The 16100-nt window shown below is 36.0% G+C and overlaps 1 protein-coding gene across 1 annotated transcript; it reads left to right on the forward strand.

Moving 5' to 3' along the window:
- Positions 1 to 6853: 6853 nt before the first annotated feature.
- On the forward strand, positions 6854 to 14571 carry LOC311085915 (uncharacterized protein; the record flags this gene model as incomplete). Its single annotated transcript, XM_084118533.1, has 10 exons — positions 6854 to 6905; positions 8933 to 9256; positions 9693 to 10043; positions 10426 to 10542; positions 11052 to 11647; positions 11745 to 11824; positions 11958 to 12076; positions 12190 to 12279; positions 12516 to 12625; positions 14064 to 14571. The coding sequence occupies 5 exons, from the start codon at positions 6854 to 6856 to the stop codon at positions 11279 to 11281; spliced, it is 1074 nt and encodes a 357-aa protein (XP_083974659.1). The 3' UTR covers positions 11282 to 11647; positions 11745 to 11824; positions 11958 to 12076; positions 12190 to 12279; positions 12516 to 12625; positions 14064 to 14571.
- Positions 14572 to 16100: the final 1529 nt, after the last annotated feature.

Raw genomic sequence — 16100 nt, forward strand, 5'->3', positions numbered from 1 at the left:
TGTTGCAGCTGGGTCCCATTTCATGACAGCAGCTACAATCAAAGCAAAAAAATCCACATGTTAAATAAATAAATACAAATGCCACTGTTGTGGTTTAGCTTATAGCAGAGATACATAGTTGAAAATTTGAGTACTCGAATCAATTAAATGAAATAAATCACAAATCAAGTAAAATTACATCAAGCCTGATATAAGGCATTCCACACACACACACACACACACACACACACACACACACACACACACATAGGGGCCATTTACAACTTCATGCGATTTTAGTGATCGGATAGCTATATGATCTTGAAAAGACCAGGTGTAAATGCCCTCTGAAACACATTCGTGACGCATTTGAATCTGATTGCTCAAACCACTTCAGGAGGTGGTCTGGGCCGCATTCCCGAAGAAACTGGACAAGTGGTTGTTGAAACCACATATCATGTAAATTTTACTCCTCCCAAAAACGCTCTAAAATAAAGGTGTGAGAGCGTGTTATAGGCTATATTTCATGTTATAGCCAGTTATGACGACGCTACTGCCGCATCGCCGCTGACCATCTAACGTTATTCATCAAGCCAACGTGCAAACTATCGCAAATCAAAGTGAAAGTAAGTCCCCGATGCTTAACACACAGTTATCATCATTAAAAGTAAAGAAACGAAATGATCTTACCAGGGCTCTTGCGCTCTCTCCTATTGCGGTCTTTGATTTAGAAATTTTAACGGATGATCAGTAAAATGCAGCTCATATCTGTTGCTTTCGGTGACGTGAACGTCATTAAATTTGCATAGCGATGGAATCGAAGATCGGATTTATATCCGTTTTGCAAAAACACATTTATGTGACCAGGTGTAAATGGAATTGTTGTGATAAAACAGATAGCTATCCGATCTGAGAAAACGCATCAAGTGGCCAGATTTAAACAGCCCCATACACACACACACACACACACACACATATTAGGGGTGTAAGTTAACGGTTCACAAAATTCATGGTTCGGTTCAATACGATACACTTGTGTCACGGTTCGGTACGTTTTCGATACAGGAAAAAGAAAGAAATGCCAGAGAAATTTCCTTGATTTAATATTTGTACCTTTTTTTTTATATTAAACCTAACATCATAAAGTATGATTTTTTTTTTTTTACTTTGAGGAATGATGAAGCTATAATTGACTCTTAGAAGCATGTAAAACAGCTCCTTGAAAAAAATGAAATGTAATATTGTAGTTATAAACAAAGGTTTATTTTAGTTCAGATTAACATTTGAGGGCAGTAATTTTATTTATGTCAAAATAAAACCAACGTAATGTAACTTGAAAGCATTAAAGCCTACTATTCCTGCCAAACTTCCATGGTTACAGTTAGTGTTACTACAGTAAATCCATGGTGAAAGTTGCTGATCTGTTGATGGCACAATGTTTCCACGTCAGCGCTGTTTGATCCGTTAATAACAGAGAAATATGAATGCTTCTCACTAGATCTCGCAGCGATGTTATTACTTCAGTGGGGATCTCTAGCGTGTAGTAACAGTGTCGCTTGATCAAGATCGGCTCGCGCTGCACTGGTCCAAACTGATAAACGGCCCGTGAAGCACATAATACCAGCACCTGCTTTCTGGTCAGTTAGCCTACAGTACCTGCTTTTTTTGTGGAAACCAAATCTTTTGATTGTGAGAGAGCCATGTGTTAAAAGTCAGATGGCACTTAAGCTACTTTATGATTTGCCCTATGTCTGAACAAAAGAAATAAAAGTTAACTATCTATACCATATTCAATTGCATAGCATCATATTTTTGCAATGCGTTGAATCGAAATCGAATCGCACCGGATCGTCATAATAGTGAATCGTATTGCATTGCATTGGTAGCTGGCAGCTGCTTATATGTATCATTAATGTATTGTATCGTTGGCTATCCATCGAGATGCGTATCGTATCGGCCTCAGTTATGGAGATGCACATCCCTAATACCTACATAGGAAAAGTAACTACATTTACATACTGTGAATAGTTATATTTTAGTTTTATTTATCGAGAATCGTTTTTGAATCGAAAATCGCAATTGTATCGAATTATGACATTTTCTTAATCTTACACCCCTAATATAAACACATACATAGTACTTTGGAGACCAATTGTGTTGAAATAACATTGAGACAAAGGAGGTAGAGGACGAATACTCACTTCTCTTGGTAGCTGTTCTGATGAATGACGGATCCTGGCCACAGAAAGATAAAAGAGAGAGGTAAAAGGGGGGAATTAATTAGCATGGGTCACATTTCATTCGTTTTGTCTGGTATCTAAAACTTATGTCTGATAGAAAAATGTGCATCACCAAAAGAAGGAACATGTAGATTAACACAGTGGATCTGTCCAAACGGTAATCGTTTTAATAACGTTGTCATCTGTACAAAGAAAAAACTCTTCCGTTTTTAGTACATTGTTGTTGTGTAAAAGTTCCTTAAGTTTGTGTGTTCTTGACGTCTTTTCTTTTAACCCTGCAGGTAGTTACATTAACGCATCTATTAATAAAAGTTTTACCTATGGAACTTCGGTATGATGAAAATGTGTGTAATATAGCAAACCCAAACAAACAACTCAATTATTCTATGTTAAATGGAACTCTTCCACCATATCTAGTTTTAAAATGAATCACAGGAACTTGTCATCCTAGGTCACATTACCATAAATATAAAATAAAATGACTATAAGATAAAATTACTTCAGTTAATTTACCATTGCATGCATGTCCCCCTTTGCTAACCCTTTTGTGGAAGGGCTCTTTGTGAAGGGATTTAGATGCTTGCTTGGAACACCCCTTTAATTGTACATTTATTAAATCACATGTAAGGTTTATAAATAATACTAGGTAAAGGAGAGCAAACTGATTCCCCCTTCATTTTATCTACCTTATGCAGACCGAAAGGTATATGATTTTCTTTCTTCAGATGAAACACATATTTTAGAAAAAATAAACTAGACTTTTAGAAATATTATCCATCTCTTGTGTTTGTGTGTCAAATAATGCAAGTGAATAGACACCAAAATGCTGAAGGTCGAAAAAGTCCAAGAGCATTGTAAAGCTCACATGATAAGTCCAGAAAACATCTTGTGTGAACAACACAGCAAGCTGTGAGTAGGCTGTATGAAGTTTCTGGCGTATGCACTTGCATTATATTGGCTTACAATAATGGATAATTTTTCAAAAAATCTTTGTGGAAAGAAAGTCAGATATACATCTGGAATGGCACGAGAGAAGAAAAAAAGAGATCATTTTTTAATTTCGGAGTGCATTGTGCCTTTAAAATTGACTGCAAATTTAGATACTGGGTAACACTTTATTTCGATAGTCCACTTTAGACATTCTACTAACTATAAGTAACTTTGCAACTACATGTCAACTATCTGTCATTAGAGTATTGGTAGACTGTCTGCTTAATATTTGCTAACACTCTGGGCCCGGTTTCCCGATAACGCTCACTCTTAGCACGCTAAGAGAGCTCGAAAGATATATCTTTATGTAAAGATATATGTTTATGTTCCTAAGTGTGTTCCCCGAACCATACGTTAGGAAGCTGCTTAACATACAGTTAAAGTTAAAATAAAAGTGTATGCATAGTGCGGCCTCTTTCCTATTTTACGTATTACAATTATCCAGGCCAGCACTCTAAAAGTTTATTAATATATGCAGTGAAGCCTGCTCCTATACTCACTTAATAAATTATTGTAATCAATCCACCATAAAAACATGGTTTCTACACTATAATAAAAAACATGGTTAATTTAGCAAATGTCCTTAAAGGATTAGTTCACCTCAAAGTTGAAAATTGTGTCATCATTTACTCACCCTCAAGTTGTTTTAAACCTGTATGAATTTCTTTCTTCTGCTGAACACAAAGAAAGATATTTTGAAGAATGTCGGTAAACAGACAGACTTGGGTCCCATTGACTTCCATTGTAGGAAACAAAAAATGCTATGGAAGTCAATGGGACCCAAGTTACAGACATTCTTCAAAATATCTTTGTGTCCAGCAGAAGAAAGAAATTCATACAGGTTTGAAACAACTTGAGGGTGAGTAAATGATGACACAATTTTCAACTTTGAGGTGAACTAATCCTTTAAAAGAACAGCTCATCCAAAAAAAAAAAAAGAAAAAGTTCTCTCATTATGTAGCTTACTCACCCTCGATACAATACTCACCGCATCTGAACATCGTGTGGCTGGATAATATTTATTCCCAAAATGCCTGGATCATGAAGGAAACACACACATACACATCAATATTAGTTATTTGTTTTACTTACTAATGGAGACATTTGCAAAAGCTTGCAAAATTGACTCACCAGCTCCAAAACATATTATTACTCGTTAATTTAACTGATCGGTTAGCCATCCCGCGATCAACAATAGCCAAAAGCATAGTTTGCAGATTCTTAGAGTAAGACTGTGACAGTTCCTTTCTGTCTAAAGATACAATATTCTCAGTTCACTCGTTGTAAAGCTCCCATGCTGAGTTTTATTTTTATTTTTTTATCATAAACTATTAAGTTAGACAAGTTACACATGCTAGCAGCATAACATTAATACATTGGAATACCGTATGCACTAATAATATTGCTCTAAACGCGTTTAGATTCTCAATTTAATACACTATATCTTGATGTAGCAGAATTTGTATAAAATAAAGTTATTTACCTTCCGTAGATTGCAATATGTCCATTGTTAAAATTCTTTGTCCATATTCCTTGTTTGTTCTTCATTTACATCCAGCAACACCCAGCAACTCGCTCAAAATAAACATTTAGCATGTCCGATGTAAAATAATCCATGTTTTAAACGACGTAAAACCCACAGAATAGGCTAATATTGAAGATCCCGCGCAGCAGCAAAGCAAACACCGACTCACTCAACTGACGTTTATTCAAACTTGACTCGTAAAGGCGCGCATATTGTCATTGGCTAGATCCCTGGATGACAGTCAGAATAAACAGAGAATAACCAATCATGCTCAAAACAGCTAGGAGAGACAGCCAATAGTGTGGCAACATTGCAATTACAGGAAAATATGAATATATATATATATATATATATATATATATATATATATATATATATATATATATATATATATATATATATGTGCTATTTATTTGGTTGTATTTGTAGGCTGGCTGTTATATTTAATCAATTTGTTAAATTGTTTTTTCATTGCAGTGCATGATTAAAAATTAAACATTAAAAATTAAAGATTAAAAATACTGTAAGAACTTACAGTAACTGACCATATATAATATTTATTTACCACTGTTCTGATAAAGCGCAATTTAATAGAGCAAACAGTATATTAAACAGAGCAAACACTGCATATTCATATACAATTCTGTATGTAGATCTATATGAAAATCTAATGAATTGGTATCGGTGACAGTTACATTCATGTGACTCATAATGACCCTTTTACACTTTCACAAATTCTTGACCTTTCCTTTAGAAACACTCTTATGCCTAATAATGTCAACATCCTTTTTCACCCTGTGTGGCACTGGTACACAACCTGTTGGTTTAGAGTTCCGTCCAACGCAACACTTTGGTAACATTGGCATAATTATATACAAGTTACAACATAATACCCCGGGTTTCACACTTCACAGGCAAGACTTAAGCCTGTAGTCCCAGACTAAAATGCATGTTTGAGCTGTATTACCTGAAAGCAACTTGTATTGACATATCTTATGGCAGTGCCATTGTTTTGTCTCAAGATGCACGCCAGTAATGTTTTTTGTTTTTTTTTCTAAGGCACATTTTTAAAAGCTATAATTAAATACCCAAATTGAACTAAGGACAAATCCTGGCTTTATCTAAACCCTGTCTGTGAAACCGCGCCATGTGTGCATCATGAACCCTGTTGGTGTCTGACCAGCAAGATCAATTTAACAGTTAATGATATAGTCCGTAAATGAACAGTGAGTTAATTAATTTACAGATATTGTTTGTCATTTTGTTCTGAACTAGTTCTGGCTGTCAGTCATTGACTGTTTCTGGATTTCAACGGACGTCCAGATTATTATAATAGTAATATATAATATATAATTATATAGGCTAATAGTCCGTATGATCGTCTTTTCTGAACTAGTTCTGGCTGTCAGTGGACGTTTAGATTATGGCCGGATTGGACCTCTTTATTCACGTCATTTATGGACTGTTTCTGGATGTCAACGGACGTCCAGATTATAGTCAGTATGAACGTCTTTTCTGAACTAGTTCTGGCTGTCAGTCGACGTTTAGATTATGGCCGGATTGGACATCTTCATTCACGTCATTTATGGACTGTTTCTGGATGTGAACGGACGTCCAGATTATAGTCAGTATGAACGTCTTTTCTGAACTAGTTCTGGCTGTCAGTGGACGTTTAGATTATGGCCGGATTGGACATCTTCATTCACGTCATTTATGGACTGTTTCTGGATGTGAACGGACGTCCAGATTATAGTCAGTATGAACGTCTTTTCTGAACTAGTTCTGGCTGTCAGTGGACGTTTAGATTATGGCCGGATTGGACATCTTTATTCACGTCATTTATGGACTGTTTCTGGATGTGAACGGACGTCCAGATTATAGTCAGTATGAACGTCTTTTCTGAACTAGTTCTGGCTGTCAGTGGACGTTTAGATTATGGCCGGATTGGACATCTTTATTCACGTCATTTATGGACTGTTTCTGGACGTCAACGGACGTCCAGATTATAGTCAGTATGAACGTCTTTTCTGAACTAGTTCTGGCTGTCAGTGGACGTTTAGATTATAGCCAGATTGGACATAATTTCTCAGTGTCATTAATCGACTAATTCTGGCAGTCAATGGACGTTCAGATCATGGCCTGGACGGACGGACTTGATATCAACCTGTTTTGTACGTCCACAGACGTCGCTTGCTCAGTGGGTAGCTGCGCAAATGTCCAGTAATATCTCGATTTTAATTGGTCCATGTCTGATATGTTACGGAGATGTTACGGGCATACCATATTTACGTCCAAAGGCACAGCAGAGTTGTGCTTTTTGACGTACATGTTAAAGAATACAGGATCGAAGTGCGCATGCGCAACATGGGTTTTTCGCTTGCCGTCTGCATGGACAGTAAAAGCACTGCTCTACGATTTGTTTTTATTTGATTATGCGTAACTGCTACATTTGTCATCATAACGTCTAAATAATTGGAATAACACACATATTGCATATATAAATCACAAGAATAAACAGTAAAAATTATTTAATAAAAAATTTTTTTTTTAATTTTGGCAGGGTAGGCAGTGCCTAGTTTGCCTACCCAGACCGCACGTCACTGATGATTAAGTGGGTATACGGAAATCCTTGGCCTTTTCTAGTGGGTATACGGCGTATACGGTATCACGTAGACTACACCACTGTTGCATCCTCGGTAAAATGGGCGTGTCAAGAACACTTCCGGGATTTTTAACCGTTCTTGCCAAAATGCAAACTTGTGTATTGGGACAGTACTTGGGCAGCGACTGATGACGTTTCACAAGTCCACAAGAACACAAGTACAGACAAGAACGCATATTGAGAAACGTGTCTACTGATGCCCACAGCCTAAACAGTCACAACTCTTCTGCATAATGTAACCACAAAATTCAAAAACATTACAGAAAGTCCTCTAAGTTTCTAACATAACTGAACATTAAACACTAAAATTAATAGCAACATCTTTCCATTTACTGAAAAACAAATAAAATAACACTTTAATCCCCAAAATTTACCCCCCAAATGCAGTCCCTTGCAAAGCATGCTGGGAACAATTTTTTGTAATTTTTGGGAATCTTTTTTTTGACAACTAACTGGGCAGAGGATCTGTCACTGCCAAAGTTAGTTGTCAACAAAAATATTCATGTAGTTATCACACAAATGAATTAAGCTAACTTCAGTTTTAAATTAGGTTGATTTAACGCAATTAAATTAAGTTTGTAACAAAATGTTAAAAACCGTGTTACTTTATCTTATTTTGTTTAATTAAATTGAACATGAGGCAACAATTCATTTTTTGAGTGTACTGTATTTTCTTTCCAACATAATTATTTTACTTGCAAAATACTCCACTAATCTAATGTAATACAATGAAAGTGTGTTAAGTGACCCCCAATTTTTCTCACTTTCAAGAAGATGTTAAGGTCTATATTAAATCCTTGTCAACCTCTTGTAACAAAAAGGCTAAAACTTTGAATGTAACAGATCACAGATTCTACCCAACTTAAAAAGCCTCAGTATCCATCTAAACATCTCTACGACCAGAGGCATGTTAAAATGTAGATATTTTAGCTGTTCAACTTAGTGTAAAGCTTGTCTCCTTCAATTGTCAACTGCGCTCGTTCCTGTTGTGTGTCCTTTTTAAATCATAACGGGCATTTATTATTATTATTATTATTAAAATAATTTTGTGTGTTTTTGCATGTTCAAGAGCTAAAGAGAACTCAATGTGGTGCTGGCGCACTATCTGAAGTGACTTTCTGTGCACACTTCGGGTGTTTATTTATAGAGAGACGCTTCACAGATGCGCAAGTACATATTTGGGTTTTTCTGCAGCGTGCTTAAATGGTTTAATAGCACTTATATGAATTATAGCATCATCATATAATGTAACGCTAGTCAAAGGATGCCAGAAAAAAAACAGATGCTGTGTTAACTGCGTTAAATATTTTTAACGAGTTAAACTGGACAAATAAATTGCATGCTTTAAAGTGTTGATTTTGAGAGCCCTAGTTGATGTATTTTACATCAGCTGATCAAAGGTAGAATGTAATGTGAGTCGCTTTGGATAAAAACATCTGCCAAATTAATAAAGTGTAATGTAAACACTATTTATGTGGGAGATTCAAACACCAGATTTAAAATATATTGTAGAAAAACTGTTAATTTCTTCTCCAGGTGTTTTCGGTGTTGGATCAGAAGTGTCAGTGCTGGAGGGAGATTCAGTCACTCTACACACTGGTGTTCAAATAATCCAAAAAGAAGATATTAAATGGTATTTTAATGACATTCGCATCGCTCAAATCAATGGAGATCTCAATAAGACCTGTACAGATGTTCAGTGTAATGAAGGTACTGAGAGATTCAGAGACAGACTGAAGCTGGATAATCAGACTGGATCTCTCACCATCATGAACATCACAAACACAGACTCTGGAGAATATGAACTGAAGATCATCAGCATTAGCATCAGTGGAAATATCTTCAGTGTTTCTGTTCATGGTGAGTTAGTGAATGTTTAAATGCAGTTTATATATGTTTAAGCTATATTGTTAATTTGCCAGATTTTTTCCCCCCAATGATATTCGGTTATTTTCTTTTCTTTTTTTTCTCAGTTATTATTCTTGCAGTATTCAGATCTCGTACAGTTTTTCCATTGACAAGTCATTAGTTTTAACAGTATTTTTCATAGGAAGCTGCAGTTGAGCTCAGAGGGAGTTGACGCGTTTAATCACACCATCTCTGATCAACTTCTGTTATTATCTGTTTAAATGAGGATTTTATATAAAATATATAAAATGGGTTTGAGTACAAAACAAATTGTTTCTTTTCAGATCGAAAGTTAAGGAAGGGTTTATGCAATTTCATTCGTTCTCTCATTTTGTGTCTCATGTTGTTTTCATCTAGAACTTTAATCAACTGTTGGTTTGTGTTTCAGGTGTTTCTGCTGCTGAACGAGATGAAGTGAAGAGAAAGACAGTGAAGGAAGGAGAATCTGTTACTTTTGATCCTGGTGGAATAAAAAACACGAATGATTTGATGACGTGGTATTTTAATGACATTGTCATCGCTCAAATCAGTGGAGATCAGAGTAAGATCTGTACAGATGTTCAGTGTGAAGATAGTGATGGAAGATTCAGAGACAGACTGAAGCTGGATCATCAGACTGGATCTCTGACCATCACAAACACCAGAAACACAGACTCTGGAGAATATAAACTACAGATCATCATCATCAACAGCAGATTCAACATCACTAGAGTGAAGAGATTCAGTGTTTCTGTCATTGGTGAGTGTATAATTCTGCCATTAAATGCATTTTCTTTTGAGGAAAAAACAAAACAACAGTTCAATATTTTTAAATCAAGCCAATAACTGATGGGTATGGACAGTTTAAAAAAGCAAACTTTGACTCAATTACACTTTGACTAATGTTATTAACTTGAAAAATGCAGTTTTCCTGTGAATATTGTGATTTTAACTGCTGTTGTTAAAAACAAGAGAGGGTGCCATTTATAAGTTAAATCAATTAATATCATACAACTAATGACCAGAAAGGTGTATGTATAAGGTAGAAAGGTGTAAATATGAGTCAAAGATATTGTTAAACACTGGGTGTATTATCAGTCAACCTGTATGTAACAGCAACTGGGTGTATTCATCTGTTCCAGGTTCGGGTCGGTCTCCAGCTGCTGTGGCAGGAATCGTTGTTGTTGTTCTGCTGTTTTCTGCAGCTGCTGGTGTGATTTACTATCGTCACAAGATCTATACACCAGTACAACAGAACGTAATTATTACAAATAGCTGAGTTAACAAGGAATATGAATTTCTGTATACAAACATAAATGTAAACTGTGAATGAATAGTAATTTTTTGTCCTTTATTTTTAACACTACAGTTTACCAGCGAGGCAGTCAAAACTATCAAAAACACAAATAACTCCAAAATTAACTAAATAAGAAATTCATATAAAAACATAGTACGACTTTTGTCAGATAGCAAGTCTTGTAAGAAAATGCCAATACAACAGTTAAGCATTCTTGATGTGATATTGAAATCATAATAGGCTATGTAATTTTGTATTACAGGAGTACAGGAGATGACAGTTTGATGCAGTTTATAGACTGTTTAATATTAAGGAACTTAAAACCTCTGAACATAAAACACAAACCTGTAGTAGTATTTGTGTTTTGGTATCTGAAACATAATTTCTTCTCATTACTTTAACCTTCTGTGAATCTGTGTTTCTTACAGGAGGGTGATGCTGATAACCCACCACATGATCCCAATGTCATTCAGGATGATGCTGATAACCCACCACCTGACCCCAATGTCATTCAGGATGATGCTGATAACCCACCACCTGACCCCAATGTCATTCAAGATGATGCTGATAACCCACCACCTGACCCCAATGACATTCAGGATGATGCTGATAACCCACCACCTGACCCCAATGACATTCAGGAGGGTGATGCTAATAACCCACCACATGATCCCAATGACATTCCATTGGAGGACATGTAACATAAGGCCACATTTACACATAGCCGGGTATTTAGAGAAACAAATATTTCCCCCCCTCCGTTTTCAAAAATAACATTGTGTACACGACATCGTTTTCAAAAAAAGTTGTCGTTTACATCAACCCGCATAAATACGCCGTTGAGCAACATCATAACTATGCCAAACCTATGGGCAGCAGTCTAGGGAGAAGGATAAAGCCATGCAAGCCAATCAGAATCCTCAAAATCGACAACAACGAATAGCACAAGCGACTTCCTGTTCCTTTGAAAACAACAGAGCGAGGTTCGTTCGTGTGGACAGACAGCGAAGCAAATGCAAACAGGCCAAAAGCGTTTGCACAAAAGTAAAAATGAGTATCAATAGAAAGTAAGTGTTTTTACCTAATTTACAACATATATTTCATGGCATTATATTATTTTGTAACGATATTTCTGTGATGTGCGTGCTTAAACCTTTCTCACAGACTAACATTAGGCCCTCCATCTTCTTTGAATCGTGACGCAGTGCAGACACGGAGTTTGCTTTTAACAGTGAAAACACAGAGTAAGTGTTTTAACTTATTTACAATAGGTGTTTTATAATGTTATATTGTTTTATGATAATATTTGTGACGTGCAAATATCATAAAGTAGCCTATGTATTTATCCTCAAACTATCTTTTACTCTCGTTTGCCAGCACACCTAACGTATAACGTTAACTAAAACAGAAGAACAACTCCACAAACTGCGGACCTACAATGCACGTGAAATTGTCACTTTATTTCCTTATTTGGAGGACCAATTTTCTTAAAATTGGTAAGTAATTCTTTCAGATTAAATATGTATGCAAAATGTATTGATCAGATTTACTTTTGGTTGATGTTTGTATATGCTTTAAATGTATTGATTTTGCTATTTGTGTTTGCTAGGAGCATTTCTATGATGCACCAAGTAGCTGAGCTGGGTGTAGAGTAGCAGGCTGGGTGTTTAAAGACTGTACAGACTAGAACCTGGTGATGGTAAGATTTAATAGATAACATGCATGTATGAGAGAATCATGGGCACAAACATAAAAAATAATCATAGCTTTGTTGCTATTTGGTAGATTTTCTGTGTTTCATAACACTCACTTTGAATTTGTCCAGTCCAATTATTTTACAAAAGTAAATCTTTTTTTTTTTTTTTTTTCTTAAAATGAGTTTTCAAACCTTTTCATGAATTGACAGGTATATGTTTTCTTGCTGTTTAATTTTAGACTCAACTGATTGAGAAAAATCTGCCCATCACCTGCCCCCAACATCACAAAGCCACAACAACGGAGCAAAGATTCTTCCGGCAGCTGACTATTTAGTGAGATTTCTTAAGGTGCGTGTCTTAATTTATTCTTAAAGGGATAGTAAATTCACTTTGAAATTAAATTTTGGTATGTTTTAGCTTACCTCAAGGGCATCCAAGATGTAGGTGTCTTTGTTTCTGCAGTAGTTTCAATTTTGATAATTTTAAGTCAAACCGTTCTTGTCTGTCAGTCATATAATGCAGGTCTATGGTCACCATCTCAAAGAGCATGCACAAAGTCCAAATTAAACAATTCCCCATCGTAAGTACACATTGATGGCCTAAGACACGAAACAAGCGGTTTGTGTGAGAAAACGAACAGTATTTATATTGTTTTTAGCTCTTATACACAGCCACGTCCAAGGGATCTGAGGGCGCGCGCGCATCCTGGTGTGTACGTCACTCATTGTTTAATTTGGACGATGGGGAATTGTCTTAATTTGGACTCTGTGCATGCTCTTTGAGATAGTGACCATAGACCTGTATTATATGACTGACAGACAAGAACGGTTTGACTTAAAAATATCAAAATTGAAACTAATGCAGAAAAAAAGACACCTACATCTTGGATGCCCTTGAGGTAAGCTAAAACGTACCAAAATTTAATTTGAGTGAACTATCCCTTTAAAAGGTTAGTTCACCAACAAATGGAAATTCTGCCATTAATTACTCACCCTCATGTCGTTCCAAACATGTAAGTCTTTCTTTCATCTTCACAACACAAATGAAGATATTTTTTAAAGAAATCTGAGAGGTTCCTGTCCCTCCATTGACAGTCCATGCAACTACCACTTTCAAGCACCAGAAAGGTAGAAATGTACATCATTAAAGTACTCCATGCGACTCCAGTGGTTTAACATACATTTTATTAAACTATGCAAGTGCTGTGTTTGCAGCAACAAAACATTTACCACTTAATTTATAAAATATAAATTTCCAACATGCATTCATGACATGAGATAATTACAACACGTGCATGTTGTTAATGCAAGAACAGATGTTGTTGTGTGATTGTGCATTGAAGATTAATATTTTGTAAATAAAGTTGAGTTAAAATTGTCGTAAAAAAAGTCGTAAAATTGAGGTAAAACCACTGGAGTCACATGGATTACTTGTGATTTTCTTTATACCTTTCCATGGCTTTGGAAGTGGTAATTGAATAGGCTGTCGATCAAGGGACAGAAATCTCTTAGATTTCATTAAAAATAACTTCATTAAGTGGTCCGAAGATGAGCAAAACTCTTACTGGTTTGGAACAACATAAGGGTGAATAATGACAGAATACAAATTTTTGGATGAATAAAGTCTTTAATTTACTTGGAAATCAGTAAATTCAAGTCTTAATCTTACCAAAATAGTTTCTTGTTTGAGTCACGAAAGTTGGTTGAACTTTTTCCACCATAAACTTGCTGTATTTATAAAACACAAATTGTTTTGATTGTAATTGGTCTGGTTTTGTGTTGTCTAGGGAACCAGCACTCCAGGATATTACGAGAAAGTTGGATCTGCACAGCCTTTCCTTCTCTGTGAAACAACTATGCACTGAACTTTACTGTTAGCAACTGGACACAACTGATCCACTCATATTCTGCAATTGTTTTTCATCTGCTGAATGTTGTTGACCCAAGCACTGCTGTACTGTTGCAAAGTTGAAGGTACTGAATCAACTTCACTGACACAGAGCTTACATTCACTGACATGTACAGGACTTGAGGTATTCCAGACCATAAGCGCCTTTCATATAATTCTGGTGACAGAAATGCCTATATTGTGCCTTCATCATTTATTTTAAAAGTTAACCTATGATGTAAAGGGGCTTGTTAGTTAATAAAAAACTAGTTTGTTAAAACAACTGCTTGCATTTTGCCTTTATTTTTAACTTTACAATGAACAGAATTCTACTATGATCCCAGACTGAGGTTGCAATTTAACTTTCTGGATTGTTTTGAAATAAAGATTTGAAAGAGTAATATAGAGTGATGCGTTTATTTCAAAGAGTTTATTTTACAGTTCTTTAAAGTGGCAGATGCAGAACACTAATAAGAAAAACTGGTAACTCCCTGTTATGTGTTTTATCAACACCAGGATGGTGTAATATTTGACTCCTATAAGGTTGAGAAGATTGTGATTTCCATTCTATTAAAAGTGTTAGGTCAACACCAGAACAGTGTACAATTTTAACTGCACCCAGCTCTGTAACAGTGTTGTTGTTCTCTGCATTGGTGTTAATATTTTACTCTCTTAGTGTTCATATTGTAACACTGTGTCGGTGTTGCGAGAGGCAACACTTTTGAAAGTGTTGAACTAACACTTTGTGGGTGGTTCCCATATATACACTTTTAAAGTGTTGAAATTAACTCTATTGGTGTTGATTTCCGGATTTAAAATTTACTGTGATGATTCATTCATAATGGCTGGAATCTGTATGTATTTAAAATATTGTTGTTGATAATATTGAGATACAAGTTATAATATATAATATATATAATATATAATACATTGCATTATAAATGATTTCAACACTGATGCTACTTTATAGCAACTTTATAATGATTGTTGTTACGTCTTGTAATGTCATGATCGATGGGCGGCTGAGTTTGTTTTACTGTCTGTTCTCTCCCTCTCTATTCTGTTTTCCTCTGTGCTGCTGCCAAAGAAGCACAGCAAGCAGAGACTTGGAGGTTTGTCTTCTCATAATGTCCTGCCTCAGACAGTTTGCCATCTGTTGCTATGATGGGAGAAACAAAGCTTTTCATTTTGCTTCACAAAATGATTCACTGTTGGTGACCTCTGCTGGTCAGAACAGTGTAAATGCAGGGAAAACTCAGTCCAAACATGCATAAAAAACACTTTTTACAAAACAATTGCAAATGTTTTATTGAAGGTGTAATCTGTCAAATGCAATTATCATCTAAAACTATTAAATATGAAGTGTCTTTATATTTTATATTTTATTCAATTTTAGGGCTGTTAGGGTTGTTAAATGGAGAGCTTGGTTAATCAACAGTCAACTTGTTTCATGTAGTTAACTACTAACATTTGTCTTACTTATAATTTGGATATGAATCTCAGTTGACTGCAAAGGGAGCTCTCTGCAGGGCCGGTAAGACAGAGGTCCCAATAGGGGATGAGGCGAGGTCAGTGAGGGTTCAACCTTCTCGCTCCTCTCAGGAACATGATTAACAGGTTGTGCTTTCCCAACGACTTACCTTCTACTGCGTTGTGATGTAAGGCGACAGCAGTAACATACATTTTCAGGGTGAAGGGAGACAGCCTTCACTCCAACCCTGCTTGCAGAAAGGAAAGAATGACTCTGATTGGACATTTACGGGGGTTCTCCTGGTGAGAAGAGCCCGATTCAACGAACAGGTTCCACTTCCAAGCATAAGCGCACCTTGTAGAGAGGGCTATAACTGAAGTGAGAGTGTCTACTGCCACTGAGGGTAGGTCACCGAAAACCTCTGCGTCCTTTCCAGAGACCACACGTAGAGGTTCTAGAAGTCTT

The sequence above is a fragment of the Abramis brama genome (genome assembly GCF_963993115.1).
Source record: "Abramis brama genome assembly, chromosome: 6".
Taxonomy (NCBI): Eukaryota; Metazoa; Chordata; class Actinopteri; order Cypriniformes; family Leuciscidae; genus Abramis; species Abramis brama.